This window comes from Rhodnius prolixus, unplaced genomic scaffold, assembly GCF_049639745.1.
Source record: "Rhodnius prolixus isolate KJV_2025 unplaced genomic scaffold, Rpr scaffold_13, whole genome shotgun sequence".
Taxonomy (NCBI): Eukaryota; Metazoa; Arthropoda; class Insecta; order Hemiptera; family Reduviidae; genus Rhodnius; species Rhodnius prolixus.
The window spans coordinates 12,177,843-12,195,123 of record NW_027411583.1 but is presented as its reverse complement, the minus strand read 5'-3'; the positions used below and the strand labels follow the sequence as shown (position 1 = coordinate 12,195,123).

Below are 17,281 nucleotides of genomic sequence, written 5' to 3'. Positions count from 1 at the left end.
TTTTTATTAATACAAATATTTGTACAATAGGAAACGTTATGGAAGGGATTAGCTATGAGGTTAGCATACTGTACTCCCACGCGGAGGTCCCGGGTTCGAATCCAGCAGCTGACCCTTAGATTTTCTCTTCCTAGGAGCTTCTTACAGCTCACTGTCCGGTGATGGACAGTGTTGGTCTATAACGAGAGAACACTGTCCGGAGGCCAGCAGTGCACTGGAAAAAGCTCCGGGCGCTAATGACCTCAGCTGTTAATGCGCAAAAAAAAAAAAAAAAAATAGGAAACGTTTAAAGAGGCAACTCTTTCACATTCTGATATTTTAATATTGCAAAAAAATTTAAAACGAAATGATCAGTTTCTAATTTATTATGTACCTGAAGTTATTTTTTAGTATACATTTTTTTTAAGTTAAATTTTTATTTAAAAAAGGATATCTATTTTAAGGTTTATATAGGTCTAGAGAGTCACCAACGTGGTTAAATGTAAGTGAAAGGGAGTTCCATATAGGTCTGGTGAGTCGCTTTGGTGGTTAAAAGTTGCATGTTTTCTTTGTAAAATTATAATTTTAAATTAAGTTTTAACTAAAACTGTCCGATAGGACAGTTGTATAAGGGTTGATCGTCAAAAAGTGCAGAAAAACGCGTAACGTTGAAAAACACCCAACTTTGACAACGTTTTTTCCCTTTTTCTATAAAAGATAAAATTCCCTAATTTGCTTTAAAATATGGGGCAAATCCTCCTTTATAACTGTAATTTTTTTGCAACAACATAAATTAAATAGATTTCGAGAAATACGTTGCTGAAAATGAGCAAAAACGGCATTTTCAGAAAATCTTCTTCTTCTTGTTGTCTACGTTGTTGTAGACAACGTAGCGCCTAAACGCGTGAACCGATTTTCATGAATGAATTATCATTCGATTCGAAAGCTTTACCTCTTTGCTTTCCAAAGAGAAGTACTGAAATCGCAGTTTAATTTTACAATTTACACACAAATACCTTCCTATTTTATTAAAAACGCTTTCCCAAGAAAATTGTTGTTGAGGATTCTTTGGGGACCGCAACTATAAGCATTCTTTAATAAGATCTCTCCAATGGTAGTTACGGTTCCCACTTACACCTTATCAGGTTATAATGATAGAAATGCTTATTCCAAGTTTTAAGAAACTCGGTAAAGTAGATATGTAGCTTTGCAAAGTAGACAAAAAGGAAAATCTATCCAAAAGGTACAAAAATCTCCTTAAAAAAAACTTACAGTTTAAAAAGTTAAGTAAAAGGGTTGATTAAACGCCAAAAGGTACACAAATCAACAAGTACCCAACATTTCATAATTACTTTATTAAATTTATTAGATGTCATAGACCCTTATGTTGGCCATTTTCATCTACAAAGTATTTTTTTGATATAATTGTGATAAAATGTATATTATGACTTCGTAATTAAATAGGTACTTTATTTTAGCTCTATTTCAAATTATTCTTCTGATTTATCTTTAATATGCGCTTTATTCTCAGTAGTCACATATACATGCACGTTAAAGTAGAAAAAGACAAAGTTAGAGTCGGCTACTGTTTAAATTTGATACACGGATTTAAAACAATATTTCAGTCTTGAATTCGTCGTACCGAAGTATTTGTGAGCATAAATAACGCACAGATAATAACAAGTAAATTATTCAACAATAAGTAGTCATTTCTCATGTGTAATTTAATGTAGTCCCTCTAACTTTGCTTATAGTAAAATACTGCTGGAATAATTAGCTGTCCTAGAAATATACATATCTTATTTATTTATATTGGACCCGTATATATACAACATTGTGGGAAGAACACCTACATTGAGAATATAATTAAAGAAAACTATATTATTTGCGATAAAGCCAGATTAATTATTACCTACTATTCTAAACGCTCTACAATAAGTAGCATTTATAAGAAGTATTAGTACAATTAGAAGAAGTATTAGTATCTATCGAAGAATGAACTTAAGCCTACGATTTTTATTTTAAAATAAAAATAAATAAATAAAATAATTGATGAATCTTGGTGTAAGCATTTTTTAAATAAAGTAAGTTTATGAATTTTTTAGCCCCATAATTTTTTTGATTTTTTATAACGTGTTTCTTCTTAACCTGTGATTAATAGTTTGATTCTTACAGATAAACAGATATTACAGTCGATCTAAGTTAAATGGTGTGCTACTTAAACAAATATTTTTTAAATGAAAATGGCTAGCATTAGGGTCTGTGATATCTAATAAATTCTAAAAATAATGAAAAGGAATGCAGTAAAATTGTTTGAATGATATCAATGAAGTACATATTAATGAGATGATGGGTACTTGCTGATTTCTGAACCTTTTGGCGTTTAATCAACCCTTATACTTAACTTTTTAAACTGTAAATTTTTTTAAGGAGATCATTTATATAAAAAATAATCTGTTTAAAATGTTTATAAAAATTTATTGTAAAAAAGTGTACAAATAATTTTTAAAAAATGAAAAACAAGTTTATTATTAATATTATATTTATTTTTCCTTTAAATCTCTTAATATGCAAATTTAAAATAAAGCAAAAAAAGTTAATAATATTGCATTCATCTTTCAAAAAAGATAAATAGGTACAAACATGAATAAAAACATTAAATATAATAAAACAATATAAAATATAATAAAACATGAAAGATGAATAAGTTTGAACAGGTACAAACAAATTGCTCTCTCTTATAAAATAGAAGATCCGAGGAAAAATTTGGACATGATAGAGACACTCCAGAACTTACTCGCCAAAGACATAGGAATCACATTCAGAAGGCGCTAGAACATTTACAACGTTATAATATCGATAATCCAATTGAGTTAATATCTGAAAATTTAAGGGCTTGCTGCATTTGAACTTGGTGCAGTAATTGGGATGATTAATGTTGAGTAAATATTCGCTAGTATGTTCTGCAGTTTTTGTGTAGGTAAGTAAGATTTTTATAGATTGCTTGGAATTAAATGTTGAGGTACAAAAAGGGGTGGACGGATGGCCGAGTGGTTTAAGGCACCAATCTTGAAAAATTACGTACGTGATGAGCGTACACCATGGGTTCGAATCCGATTCCGTCCGCACTTACTTCTCAGATCCACAGTATTAGTTAATTTTTAGAGCTTATTTCTCTAAATCTTGCGCAAGCTCTTTTTCAAGATCTTTGAGAACTGAATTAACATAAGCTCTACTATATATTTTTATCTATTTCTCTTTATTTTTCTGATACGGTATACGAGTCATATCGTATGTCATCAACTGCTCTCTGTAATCCTCTCACACTAAAGTTATCACGATTATTACTTTTATTTGAATGAACTACATTATTCATGTTGCGCCTTCTTTTACTACGTAATATATTTATTAGGTAATCATTCCACTTACTAATTTCGATCCTAAATCTAAAGTCAAAACTTTTGTTAAATGTGAAAAGTTGTTCCAATACACTGATGACTAGATTATGAGAAAAAAATCTTATATGGATTACCATGGGTAACGCTATAAACTAGATTAATTGTATTACGTAAAGTTCTTGCATTCCTCCCATTTCTTCGATTATTTTCTTCATCTTCATTTGGTAAGTATTTCACTTTCCAAACTTACCCCCAATGGTTTATTTAACACTCCCCAACTTCGAGTACACTAAATTTGCTCATTTTCCCTTAACTTGACAGGCACACTTATTTAAATATTCCCATAAAACCTATAAAATAATCTTTTAATTACTAAAGCTGTTACTTAATGTTGGAAATAGCTTATTCTGCTATTCTTCCTTAACTTAAACGTAGTGTACTTGAGATATATCTGAGGTAATCACTAGATCACTAACATTGGTATTAGGATTACCGATGCTAAGAGGCTTACAAGCATCCATCAAAGTACTCAAGTCTTCATCATTCAGGTAACTAAATATTTTTCCAGTACATATATGTGGTAACTCAGGAAAGTTGTTACAGAGAAGATGGAAAACTTTATTGCCTTGTTCAAGTAACTCTTTTCTTTTCATCCCCTTTCTGAAATGGCTTTCTATCATGCTTGCGTATATTGGAAATTTTGTTTTATAGTCTTCTGATTTTAAAACCAGCACTATATTATCATTTCTCATATACATCGCTAATGAGCTTGTATCTTTTGCCAAGATATCATAAAATGAGACATTAGCATTATCAATCTTCTCACTCTTCATGCTTGCTATTTCTTCCTTACACTCATCCTGAAAATCACTTATTTTACTAGTACTACTTATTGATTGTAAATTTTGTTTACTTACATACAAATTTGCGGTTTTCATTTTAACTATGTGGCGTTTAAAAGTTTCGATTACTTGGCAGTTGTTGAGTTGTATATAGAATGGCTTTCTCCCAGCCATAGCATAATCAAGAGGTGTACGATTATTTCTACACGTAATATTAATATCAGAGCCATATTCCAGAAGAGTTGCAACAACTTCTGTATGCCCTTCTTGAGAAGCAATATGAAGTGCTGTTTGACCATACTCATCTCTAGAGTTAATATCAGCACCAAATTTCAAGATAGTCTCAATAATTTTCTGATAACCTTTTTTAGCACCTAAGTGCAGTGGTGTGACGTCCTTTTCAATTTTAGAATCAACTTTAGCACCGTATTCTAGCAATACTTTTACAACCTTTTTATATCCTTTCTCAGTTGCAATGTGCAGTGCAGTGGTCCTATTCTTTTGCTTAGCATTTACATTAGCTCCTTTTTTCAAAAGCATTGTGCTAATTCCTTCATTTCCGCTTTGAGTAGAAAGATGGAGTGGTGTGATATCACTGTCTACTCTAGAGTTAACATTTGCATTATATTCCAAAATTGCTTCAACAACTTTATCATATCCTTTTTTAATAGCAGCATGAAGTGTTGTTACACCATCTTTAGTTTGGGCGTCTACATTAGCACCTTTACTTAGTAGCAGTTTAGCAATTTCCCCCTTAATAGTATTATCAGGCTCTTCATTAGTAAGATATCCCAACAAATCATCATGATCACTTAAAGCAGTGAAATGCAATGCTGTTCTTCCATGTTCATCACTAGCATTAATATCAGCATCATGCTGCAAAAGAGCTTCAACGATTTCTATGCATTCCCTCCTAACAGCTATATGCATTAGCTCAGGATCTTTTACATTAGCTCCACTAGTTAGAAGTAGCTTGGTAATTTTTAAATCGGCATTCTCAATAGCAAAAAATATTGGAGTTTTTCCGGTTTTATCTTGAGCATTTAAATCAGCTTCATAGCTTATCAATAATTTGGCTACTTCTTCCTGTTTATTTTTGACTGCACTGTGTAAAGGTGTAAAACCTTCTCTATATATTGAATTGTGTAACGTATTAACATTAGCACCATACTTTAATAGGTCTGCAACAATTTTCAAATACCCTTCTTCAACAGCAGCATGCAAAAACTTAGGGTCATTCGCATCTTCAGGGTTAGCAGTAAGACCATATTCTAGAAGAGCCTCAACAATCTTTTTATACTCTTCTCCACGGCCGAGCACTGCAATTTTAATAGAGCTTCTGTTACTTTGATTATTAATATCAGGGCAATACTTTAAAACATCCTCAACCATCGTTAAATGTCCTTTTTCAACAGCGAGGTGTAGTATGGTTTTACCATCCATATCCTCATTATCGACTTTAGCTCCATGATGTAAGAGTAGTTTTACAACTGTTTTACACCCTGTTTTGGTAGCAATATGAAGTGGCGTTAAATTACCCTTTGTGCTAGCATTAATATCAGCACCTCTATTCAAGAATAATTTTACAGCATGAACATTATCTAGCTCAGAAGCAAAATGCAGTGGCGTATATCCTTCCTTCAATGTTAACGAATGAATGCAAGCACCATGGTTTAGAAGATCTTCGGCAATACGTACATATCCTTTCCTAGCAGCGATATGAAGAGAGGTTATATTATCTTCCCCTTTAACATCAACATTAGCACCTCTACTTAAAAGCAACGTGGTAACTTCTTTACTACCTTTTTCAACAGCTAAGTGCAGTGGCGTATATCCTTCCTTCAATGTTAACGAATGAATGCAAGCGCCATGATTTAGAAGATCTTCGGCAATACGTACATATCCTTTCCTAGCAGCAATATGAAGAGAGGTTATATTATCTTCCCCTTTAACATCAACATTAGCACCTCTACTTAAAAGCAACGTGATAACTTCTTCATTACAGTATTCAACAGCTAAGTGCAGTGGCGTATATCCTTCCTTCAATGTTAACGAATGAATGCAAGCGCCATGGTTTAGAAGATCTTCGGCAATACGTACATATCCTTTCCTAGCAGCAATATGAAGAGAGGTTATATTATCTTCCCCTTTAACATCAACATTAGCACCTCTACTTAAAAGCAACGTGGTAACTTCTTTACTACCTTTTTCAACAGCTAAGTGCAGTGGTGTATAACCTTCTCCCCATGTTGAAGTATAGCCAAAATTAGTGTACGCCCCATATTCTAAAAGAAGCTCAACAATTTGTAAACATCCTATCTGAGTTGCTATATGAAGTAGACTTTTACCATTTTCGTCTCTGGCATTAACATCAGCTCTATGCTTTAAAAGTAACTTAGTAATTTCGATTTTCTTATTTCTAATTGCATAGTGAAGTGGAGTTCTACCTTTGTGATTTTTAGCATTAATATTAGCACCTTTGTCTAGAATCATCTGAACAATTTCTATGACACCATTTCTAACAGCGAAATGAAGAGGAGTATCAGAAGGGTTTCCACTGTTGCTGTTAACTCTAGAACCGCTTGTTAAAAGTAGTTTAGCAACTGCTGCATGATTATTCTCAACAGCATCACGAAGTAAAACATACCCTCGTGACCATGCTTGTGAGTAAGACAGCCCAAAAGAATTGATTAACTCTCTAGCTCTTTCTAGTCTTCCTTCACGAACCGCAGAAATTAAACTGTAGTTTATATCCTGTCCACCTAGCATGACTACTTGCCCTCCAGATTACACTTTCTTTATAGTGATATAATCATAAATAGATGATATATTATCCACAGTGTGTAATATAAGTCAACCTAGTTTAAACATAATATTTTTACTAACTTTCAATGTTTTAGTTATATAATAAATTCAGGTGTTTACATACACTCACCTTTATCACAATAAATATGTCTAATAGAATCAAGTGGTAAACTTGTAGCTGTGATGTGGAGTATAAAGCAGTCCATATAACAAAATTTGTGCTTTTTTGTAGATCTACTTTTCCTTAATTTTACTCTATGGCATGCTAAAACTTAGATATTGTAACTGATTTAAGTAAAATATTTAATAATGGGCTATTTGAGTGGACTCGGTCCACTGGGACGAATCCGATGATGGAAAGAGTTGATTCAAATCCATATTTTAAAAAAAGTGATTCCGCCCCGCCCCAAAAAATTAAGGCAAATTAAAATGAAAATAATTAATGCTGAAGTTACTTAGATGTTACAATGAAATAAAATTTTCAACTGACTTGAGGCTATTATACTATTATAATACTGACGTATTCCAACTTGTAAGTAATAACCTATTTTTTCAGGCAGGCTATACATCCAACTACCAATTAGTTGTCGTGGACGGAGGCGACTAGCAAACGTACTTCACAATTAATTTCTCACTTAACCATTAAATAAATACAAAGGGCAAGACCAGGAATGGAACCCAGAACCACACTACATGTTAGCTTTGCAGGTCTTATTTCAATTTGTAAAATCATTCAACACCAAAATACAAAACTTGGCGACTGGCAAGCCTCTAATACTGATGTTTGGAAGATAAAATAAGTTCCAAGATTTTTTAAAAGACTCAATAATTCTTGAATAATAATATTACTATTCACTTCTTTTTTTATTTAGTTTATTACTTAACACAATGTGCAAAGCTTTACTTTAGGTATTGTACTGTACAGTAAGTAACATATTGTATGCATTGTATGTTGATTTACATAAAATAAAGTAAACAAAATTATTAGCAAATTATTTCTTAAGTATCAAAGCATAAATTATTTTAATTAAACAGAAAATAACTGATACAATTTAGTTTTGTTATTAACAGGGAAAGCTAACTATTAATGATATATTTTAATAAATTGCGTGATATTTCTACTTAATTGTATATGGGAAGTACAGAAACTCGAATCAGTGAACGAGTTGTTGGAATCGATTCCAAACCTGGAACTGATTCAAATCCAACGATTCCAAAGGCGGACTCGTTCTGCCTATCACTAAAACGTAACCTCTTCTAACTTTGTTCTAGTGATGGGCAGAACGAGTCCGTCTTTGGACTCGTTGGATTTGAATCAGTTCCAGGGTTGGAATCGATTCCAACAACTCGTTCACCGATTCCGGTCTCTGTACTTACCCTATGCATTAGTAACATTGTCACGCAATTTATTAAAAAATATCATTAAATGTTAGCTTTCCCAGTTAATAACAAAACTATATTTCTTTAACACACATTGAGTACTATCCCTAATTTCCAATTGCACTGATAAATATAAAATTAACAACGTAACACAAAAATTAACATAAAAATAGACTAGTCAATTATAAAAATTAAAGCAATGCTGTTTAGTCATTATCTAGCTTGACCACTGGAAGACTGGAGTTAATGTGCTTCAAGAGGATCCAAGATAGAGAAACGGAAATGGGTAGGAAATTATTCCCATAAAAAAAAATCTAACCCTTCAAGCAAAATGATAATTACTCATAAATAAAGAAATATTTATTTACTAGGACTTGTATATCAAGCTTTAAAAATATTATCTCATTATCTTACGAAAAGAAAAAGCTGTGTGCTTAATCTTTAACATAGCGCTGGACACTCTTATTCTTATCTTCATTGGGTAAGTTTAACCGTGTACATGACCGTGAGACAGTCAAAGTAACACTGAGCCAAAATTTAGTATTACCTAATTGGTTTACTTACTGCAGTATCCCTCCCACTCTATCACCAATTTCACAAACATTCATCGATTGGAAATAATTTTTAGTTAAATATTCGTTTTATTTGAATACAAAAAACATTATAACGCTTTCTTAAGATGATTTTAATTTTTAAAATTTGTTTTTGTCCATTACTCTTATAAAATACGAAGAATTTCAAATAAAATATAATATACAAACACAATGATCTAGTGTGCAGGTGGAGTCAGTCCTCGTTACCATAGCAATGGAACCGTTAAACAACTCCGGTTCCAGCTCCAGCAATTTCTATTGGCTAGATTCAGTGAACGAAAAAATGGAACGAGTCCGGTTTCAAAAGGATTTAAATCACTCCGGATTCGACTCCACCAACTCCAGTGGATTTAACCAATGAAAATGCTAGAGCTGGGCCGGAGTCGTTTAACGGTTCCGTTGTCATGGTAACTACGACTGACTCCACCTGCACACTAGATCATTCTGTGTTTGTATATTATATTTTATTTGAAATTCTTCGTATTTTATAAGAGTAATGGACAAAAACAAATTTTAAAAATTCAAATCATCTTAAGAAAGCGTTATAATGTTTTTTGTATTCCAATGAAACGAATATTTAACTAAAAAATATTTTTAATCGATGAATGTTTGTGAAATAGGTGATAGAGTGGGAGGGATACTACACTAAGTAAACCAGTTAGGTAATACTAAATTTTGGTCCAGTTTTACTTTGACCGTCTAGTTGACATGTACACGTTCAAAATTACGCCAATGAAGATGAGAGTAAGTGTCCAGCGCTAAGTTTAAGATTAAGCACACAGCTTTTTCTTTTTGTAAAACAATAAGATAATATTTTAAAAGCTTGATATTCAATTCTTAGTAAATAAATATTATGAGTAATTATAATTTTGAAGGGTTAGAATTTTTATGGAATAATTTCCTACCCATTTCCGTTTCTCTACCTTGAATACTCTTGAAGTAAGTTAACTCCAGTCTTCTAGTGGTCAAGCTAGATAATGACAAAACTGCATTGCTTTAATTTATATTTGACTAGCCTATTTTTGTGTTAATTTTTGTATTACGTTGTTAATTTTATATTTATCAGAGCAATTGGAAATTAGGGATAGTACTCAATGTGTGTTAAAGAAATATAGTTTTGTTATTAACTGGGAAAGCTAACATTTAATGATATAATAATATAATAAATTGCGTGACATTTGTTCTTATGTTTAATCGTTCCAAACCTTCTGCTGCCTCATTTTCATTTTTATTTGCCTAAATTTTTTGGGGCGGGGCGGAATCACTTTTTTTAAAAATAGGGATTTGAATCAACTCGTTCCACCATCGGACTCGTTCCGATCAATTTATGCTCGGTAATTCTTAAAAAAAAAAAAAAACCTTTCATTTAATGTAATTTTATTAAAATCAAGAATAGTTTTGTCTACATTAACCGACAATTGTAATTCACAGATTCTCAGTTAACACAACTGTTTCTGTAATATTAGTCATGATAACATAACCTTGAAGGTAAACAATTATAAACTACGATAGTAAATGGTTTGGAGTGGTAAGTCAAGTGCTTTAATAATGTTCTTATATTGTCTTAAATTTGTTCAATGTTCACAACCCACAAATATTTTAATCATTTTATGTTATTAGTTTCACGAATTGATGCCACACTTCCTCAGTTATTTTGCTCTTGATTAGTTCACAACATAAGTGATTCAAGATAATGGCTGTTAATGGTTCAGTATTAATTGTACCGTTTGCTTAAAAAACATTTATTTTATAACATTAAATGCTTAAATTATTCATGGGTTTTAGATTCTAGCCGACCTGAACTGTATGAAGAAGTAAAATTATTTCGTAATGCTCGGGAAAGGGAAAAGTGAGTAATATATGGAGATTTTAATTATTTTTATAATAAAAAAACGTTTTGAAATATGTACATTAAAAAAAAAACAACATGAATTAGGTATGACAATCTAGCAGATCTTTTTGCTGTAATAAATACATTACAACATCTAGAAAAGGCGTACATAAGAGATTGTGTAACAGCCAAAGAATATACAGCAGCCTGCTCAAAATTGCTAGTACAATACAAAGCCGCATTTAAACAAGTCCAAAGTTCTGAATTACCAAATATCGATGCATTTGTCACGAGTTACAGGGTAAGATATATTGAAATTTTATTAGATATTGGTTTACAAAGAAAAAAAGTAATAATTTTGCGATTGTGAGAACTTTATAACAACTTTTGTATTCGTGATCTTAAAGTTGGACTGCCCTGCAGCTATGGAAAGAATTAAAGAGGATAGACCTATCACTATTAAAGATGACAAAGGAAATACCAGCAAATGTATTGCAGATATAGTTTCTGTGAGTGATACCTTTAAATTTTCAATGTTTTATTGAAATACTTGCGCGAAAACCTAAAAGTGTAAAAAAAAATTTATATTAGCGATTTCTTCAAGCATCTTAACATTCTGGGACGTATTCTAGCCTAACAAAATACAAGACCTAAACCTCCAAAATGCATTGTGCATATTTGGAGAGCATTCTAAAATAATGTGCAACTATTCATGATCGGACAACCGCTGCCACACTCATGTATTAGTTTTAAGAGTTAAGACGTCTGTTTACTTCAGTAATTTAAAACTTAATGCTTTCATTATGTTATTGTTAAGTGTGCATTTACCATATTTCCAGGCAAAAGTAAACAAAAAATAATTGGTTGGAATGTTTCCTAGTTTTTCACTTGAATTAACAAATTTGTGGATAAGACTGAAGAATTAGTTGCATTTTCATTTTAGAATTTTTGACTTCCTTACTATAGCTGCAATTTTCTAACATATTTACATTCATCCACTTCCTTCTATACTATGTTGTAATGCAATCGTTCGGAAAACTGTTTTCAGTTATTTATAACATTAATGGATAAATTAAGATTGGAGATAAGAGCCATGGATGAACTACATCCAGATCTTCGTGATCTTGCAGAAACAATGTCTCGTTTGAGCCTTATACCGGCCGATTTTGAAGGGCGTACAAAAGTAAGTAAAACAAGTATTACTTAGAGAGCCACGATGAGCGTATTTTAAAATTTCTTAAGTAAATAAATGTTTAGTTATCTTCTTTGCTAACACAGTAGGAAAATCATTTATTTTTTTTTAGGTAAATGAATGGCTGGCGACGCTAGATGCGATGCATGCTTCTGATGAACTTTCTGACCAGCAAGTACGTCAACTTATATTCGATTTAGAATCTGCGTATAATGCTTTTAACAAGTTATTACATAATAGTAGTTAATTTCATGTTTACTCTTCCTTCTTAAAAATTTAAAAAAGTATCGATCTTTATCGAACTGTTACATTATAAAAAGTATAATTATTTTGTTTTATTTATTTCATTTTTTTGTAATCGACGCTTTTATTTGTAACAAGTTTGTAGGACTTGAAAAAAAAATGTTCCTCTTTTTCGTGAAATTATTTACAAAAATGGGAATTGCTTAAGGAATAATTGACCGTGGATTAAAATTTATGTTTAAATGTGAGTCTATATTCATATCCTTCATATTGCGTATCTAGAAGAATAACTAAATTATGTTCAGAAATGCAAATAATACATCTAGTAAAATATATATATATATAAAAAAATCATTTTTATTTAAAAAAATTGGAAATCAATATTATTTTTCATACAGTATTTTCAATATTGCAATTATTTTTTCCTGTATTTTTATAAATACGTATTATAAACATACAAACGAATTCTTTACAGGAAGACGTGAAAAAATATAAATTTTTATATCTGCATTTTTAAATGATAGTTTTTTGTTTTTTTTTAAATCTCTAAAGGATTTTCAAGTGATAGAAGTATTTTTCTGAATATAATCATGAACATGAGCGTAGAGTTGAGTTAAACACTTGTTAAATAGTTTTCAATTATTAATAGTAACTCGAGAATAACTTGGCTTGTTCGAAAAAACAAGGAATAAAATCAGTTTAGATATTTTTAAATTTTGTTCTTGATTACCAAAGCATAATTCAAGAATAACCTTATTCCTTGATAGTATTTCTGTAAAAAAAAAAAAATATGAACAAAATAACCAAATTCGCTTGCTACTATTTTTACAAACTGATGTCACTTGAATCTTTTTTTTTTTTAAATTTCAGAAAGAAAAGAGAAAAAAAATAGAGGGCAATATCAGTTATCACTAGTGGTAGGTTGTTTAGTCCCGGTTTGTGTCAAATGATGAACTATGTCAACCCAATTCCAACCTCTTGGCCTTTCACCTTTATTATCCACTCGATCCCATTGTTTCCTTTTTTGCGCTTTAGTTAGGTGCACTTTTTTCTCTAATTTAGTCTGGATTACTGTTTCTTCTTTATCTATAACCGTTTCCTAAAAAAAAAAAGAAGAAGAAGATATATTTGTTTTAATTATTCCGTAGTAACTATTGATGTTTTAGGGTGCACAGTTAGGTTAGGTCTTGTTTCGATTATTCTGTAGTAACTATTGATAATAATCAATAGTTTAAAAATTGATTATAATAATTATCGATTGTAGTACACAGTTACTTCGGGTCCCTAATAACTCATTGAGAAAAATAAATAAATTAGAAAAGTTCAAATTTAATTAAAATTTTACAAAACGTGTGTCAACAGTAAAATAAATGAAAGAAAATCCATTTTTAAATTAACAAATGACGCATACACAATTTAAAGTTGAACAAGAACATTTAAAGTAAACCACACTTTTTCTCAGCGCAAAGGGAAAACACTAATGAACCAATTTATTTTTATTTTTTCATCTATCTTTCTTTTTCTTCTTCTAGATGAAAAGAAGGGCAGTGCAGGGTATGAGGTAAGGAAAGTCTGCACTTCTGGATCCTTCAACAATATATTTTAACTTTTGATAAATAATTTGTTGTAGAATCTACAATCGCGATCTCTCTGGATTCTGGTTGAGATAGTTAAAGAGAGAAAAAGGGAAAATCGACGTTCTATAAATAACTTCTGTAGTCATACATTCTGATAAGAGTTCAAATTTGCATTTTTATCAATAACTTAACAAAACAATTACTCGTAATAATTAATTCTAACAATTTTGTACTGAAAACTAAATACGTAAATAAGGCTCAAGAGGAAAAGCAGACTTATCGAGCAAAACAGCAATTTAAAATACCTTAGGGTCAAAACGATTAATAAAGATAATCGATTAATCAATTAATAACAATTATCGATACAGCGGTGAATTACTTCCTGTAGTTTTGAAACTTATTTCAAAGCTTATTAAGTTTTGAAGCTTATTTCACTTTCGTCTAGTAAGAAATAAAAATGAGAAGAGCTATTTTGAGATACAGTAAGACTCCGCTTAACGCTGTTTCGGTTTAGCGCTCTTTTATTTCAACCCGGGGGGATTCCCAGAAATTGATCGCAGCACTACGTGGATTCCTCGAAATTGTAAAAAGAAATAGTGGGGAATTAGCGAAACAAACCGGTTTAGATGAGGTAAATGTGGAATATGTCGGAAGAAATAGTTCAAGAAACAGCAGCTAGTCTTTCTAATGATGAGCTCAAGGAATTAACTGAGCAAGAATATTGAGAGTAGTGATTTTGAAGAAGAGCAAAAAGAACTTTCGATGGCGTTTGTAAAAAGGAGTTTGACCTTTAATATAACTGAAATTATGGACCAATTTGTTGAAAACGATCCAAATTTTGACAGGAGTTCAAAAGCAAGACGGGGTGTTATAGATGCTTTATCCACTTATCAACAACTTCTAACAGAACGCAAAAGGAAAACCCAAACTACATTAAGATGCCTTCTTGACGAAAAGGCAGAAAATTGGAAACACAGAATAGACTGAATGATCTCACTCACTTAGAATTTTATTTGTTTTTATAAGTATATTCGTTTATATTGTCTTTATTTTTGTAAGAAATAAAGGTTTGGTTTTTACTTTTATTAAAAAAAAACATAATTATTAAATTTTATACCTAACCAATTATCTATCCATCTTCCTGTTTCGCATTATGCTCTACTTTGATGGAACGCATCCTACGCGTTAAGCGGGGTCTTACTGTATTTTGGGGGGAAAAAAATACTAGAGGTAATAAATGTAAAATAATAAAAATGGAATCGTGTTTATTACCTCAACAGGTGATGAAGCTTCCACAAAAGTTGTTAATGAAAAATCTTCGGCAGTTAATTCATCATATTTTTCCTTAATAAATTCAATCAAGGAATACGTCATAGCTCCGCCAAGAAATTGTTCAGCTTCTTGTAATAAGCTATCACAAATTTTTTTCTTAGCCTTTTCATTACTGTAGAATTAAAATAAATAAACATACACGAAGAGTAAATATTATCTTTAATTCAGAAAAAAATATTTTTGTAAAATATATGTGAAAAAATGAAAATAAGGTTTAATTTTAAACAAGCTTACATATGTTTGTTGTAAAAAGTATCCATATTCACCTTGGGTTTATCATTAGGGTAATTTTCACCCCAAGATATTTCCAGGAGAAATGATTTTGGGTCACCATCGGTGCCGTACTAAAAAAAAAATTAAGAAAAAAGTATGAAATTAAAAAAAAAAAAAATCTGATAAAACGAGCGTCATTTTGAAAGTTCAGACAACCCTAGGATAGTGGGGCGAAGAATCAAGTCCATCGTAATTTGAATTAGCCTTATATTATAATGTCGGTTTATTTTCTCAAGTTATTGGGCCACTATACAATCGTTACCATCATTTTAGTAAGCTGATCCTGACAAATTGTACTTTAAGCATTTCTTCCTAAAAATAAATGCTATCTCAAGGTGAGCAGACGGTTTTTAGGCAGAGCTAGAAGCAGGTGGTACGGTTTAGACTAAATCCGAACAGGGGACAGAAGTTCTACTTTTCTAAAGTTGGATATTGCGAAGAGGTTGCTATGATTCAAGATATTAAGCAAGAAATTTTAACTTCAACCTTAGAAGCAATGGCTTGAGAAGATGACGATCAATTGCCTCGGACAACAGCAATTAGTTGAGTGGGATATATACAAGATCCAGGCCCTTAAAGAACCACAGTGTCCACGAGTAAGATTAATTTCACTGTAAGCTCACCTTATACTGATATGTAATAGGAGAAAGTTGATTAAACGCTGGATCTCCTTCATAAATAGACAGAATAACTTCCCTTTCTTCTTCTTGTAAATCCATAATTATTATTTAGCTTAATATGTATACGTTTCTCAAATACATCACAGTACAATCATTTTGGTTAGCATATCTGTAGAAAATTGTACGTATAATAGATTAAGATTAATACTCTTAAATTTAAAGAAAACATTAAAAATTAAAACAAATTTTTATATAGACTAACCTTCTAGCTAACACATGCTAAACTCCGTACAACTTTTCATAATTCGGTTACCACTTTTAATGAATCATAAAAAACTAGGTATAACATTTTTATCTCAAGAGAAAGAAAGTATAAATAATAGTTTGGAAAAAATTGTAAATAAAACCTAATTTTCACATATAATGAAATCTCACTGTTGCAATACAGATGGTTTGATTAAGTATAAGACGTAGAAACTGATAATTACAAAAGCTCATTACTTAGTAAAATATACACAAATAAATTTACAAAGAAACCCTACATTTTTACAAATTTTTTTTTGTAACGAAGATTATACAATTGTACATTTTCAATACACAAATTTCAATTTTTTTATAACATTAATTTAACCTTCCGAAGATTAGTGTTTTAAACATAGTTCCCAATTTCGAACACCAGATGTCTACACCTTCATTTAAATTCAAAATTCACCAGACCATTGGCTTTTCTTTTCAACGTTAGTCTAATTCATTTTCCAACATACCACAAGAAATTAATTTAATCTTGTGAAATGCTGACTTGGTAACTTGTGAAAATTCTACTTCTTAAAATAAAACTCGTAATGTTGATTAAATTTCTGCAAAATTTAAAAAAAAAATGACGTAATACTTCAAGTCATAAATAAATCTTTAAAAAATTCTGTTTACAAGATAAGAATAGAATAATGGTCGCAACGTGCACAAATTTTAGATGAGGCAATTAAGAAATTACAGGTAGTCATGTTGTGGAATAAGTCATGCCCAAACTGAAAATAATTTTACGATTTCGTATAGTATGTATAAACTTCTGAATATTTATTCAATGTGCAAACCCTTACTTCATCTTAAATAAAGTCACAATGCATATACTTAAATTGTTTTCAGGGTTTTATTTTATTACTTTTGCATAAAGAAGCTTACAAAATAAAACATTATACATACAAATAATGCCTTCTTA

The 17,281-nt window shown here is 31.0% G+C and overlaps 3 protein-coding genes across 6 annotated transcripts; 1 reads left to right on the top strand and 2 right to left on the bottom strand.

Annotated features, from left to right (window-relative positions):
- Positions 1 to 1,646: 1,646 nt before the first annotated feature.
- On the bottom strand, positions 1,647 to 7,294 carry LOC141448162 (uncharacterized). The gene has a single exon (XM_074116292.1). The coding sequence runs from the start codon at positions 6,986 to 6,988 to the stop codon at positions 3,803 to 3,805; it is 3,186 nt and encodes a 1,061-aa protein (XP_073972393.1). The 5' UTR covers positions 6,989 to 7,294; the 3' UTR covers positions 1,647 to 3,802.
- Positions 7,295 to 10,416: 3,122 nt separating this feature from the next.
- Vps28 (vacuolar protein sorting 28) lies at positions 10,417 to 12,358 on the top strand. Its single transcript, XM_074116280.1, has 7 exons — positions 10,417 to 10,525; positions 10,618 to 10,703; positions 10,783 to 10,846; positions 10,934 to 11,129; positions 11,236 to 11,337; positions 11,877 to 12,011; positions 12,133 to 12,358. The coding sequence occupies exons 2-7, from the start codon at positions 10,691 to 10,693 to the stop codon at positions 12,265 to 12,267; spliced, it is 645 nt and encodes a 214-aa protein (XP_073972381.1). The 5' UTR covers positions 10,417 to 10,525; positions 10,618 to 10,690; the 3' UTR covers positions 12,268 to 12,358.
- Positions 12,359 to 12,600: 242 nt separating this feature from the next.
- On the bottom strand, positions 12,601 to 16,699 carry LOC141448156 (RWD domain-containing protein 4). 4 transcript variants are annotated; one of them, XM_074116287.1, is made up of 5 exons: positions 16,328 to 16,699; positions 16,069 to 16,234; positions 15,439 to 15,516; positions 15,113 to 15,251; positions 12,601 to 13,362 (listed from the first exon to the last, which is right to left on the bottom strand). In XM_074116287.1, exons 2-5 carry the CDS (start codon positions 16,119 to 16,121, stop codon positions 13,165 to 13,167), a joined length of 468 nt encoding a protein of 155 aa, XP_073972388.1. In that variant the 5' UTR covers positions 16,122 to 16,234; positions 16,328 to 16,699; the 3' UTR covers positions 12,601 to 13,164. The 4 variants fall into 4 exon arrangements, with proteins under 4 accessions (XP_073972388.1, XP_073972386.1, XP_073972387.1 ...); XM_074116285.1 differs by having other exon boundaries at positions 15,407 to 15,516; positions 16,328 to 16,698; XM_074116286.1 differs by having other exon boundaries at positions 15,113 to 15,284; positions 16,328 to 16,698.
- Positions 16,700 to 17,281: the final 582 nt, after the last annotated feature.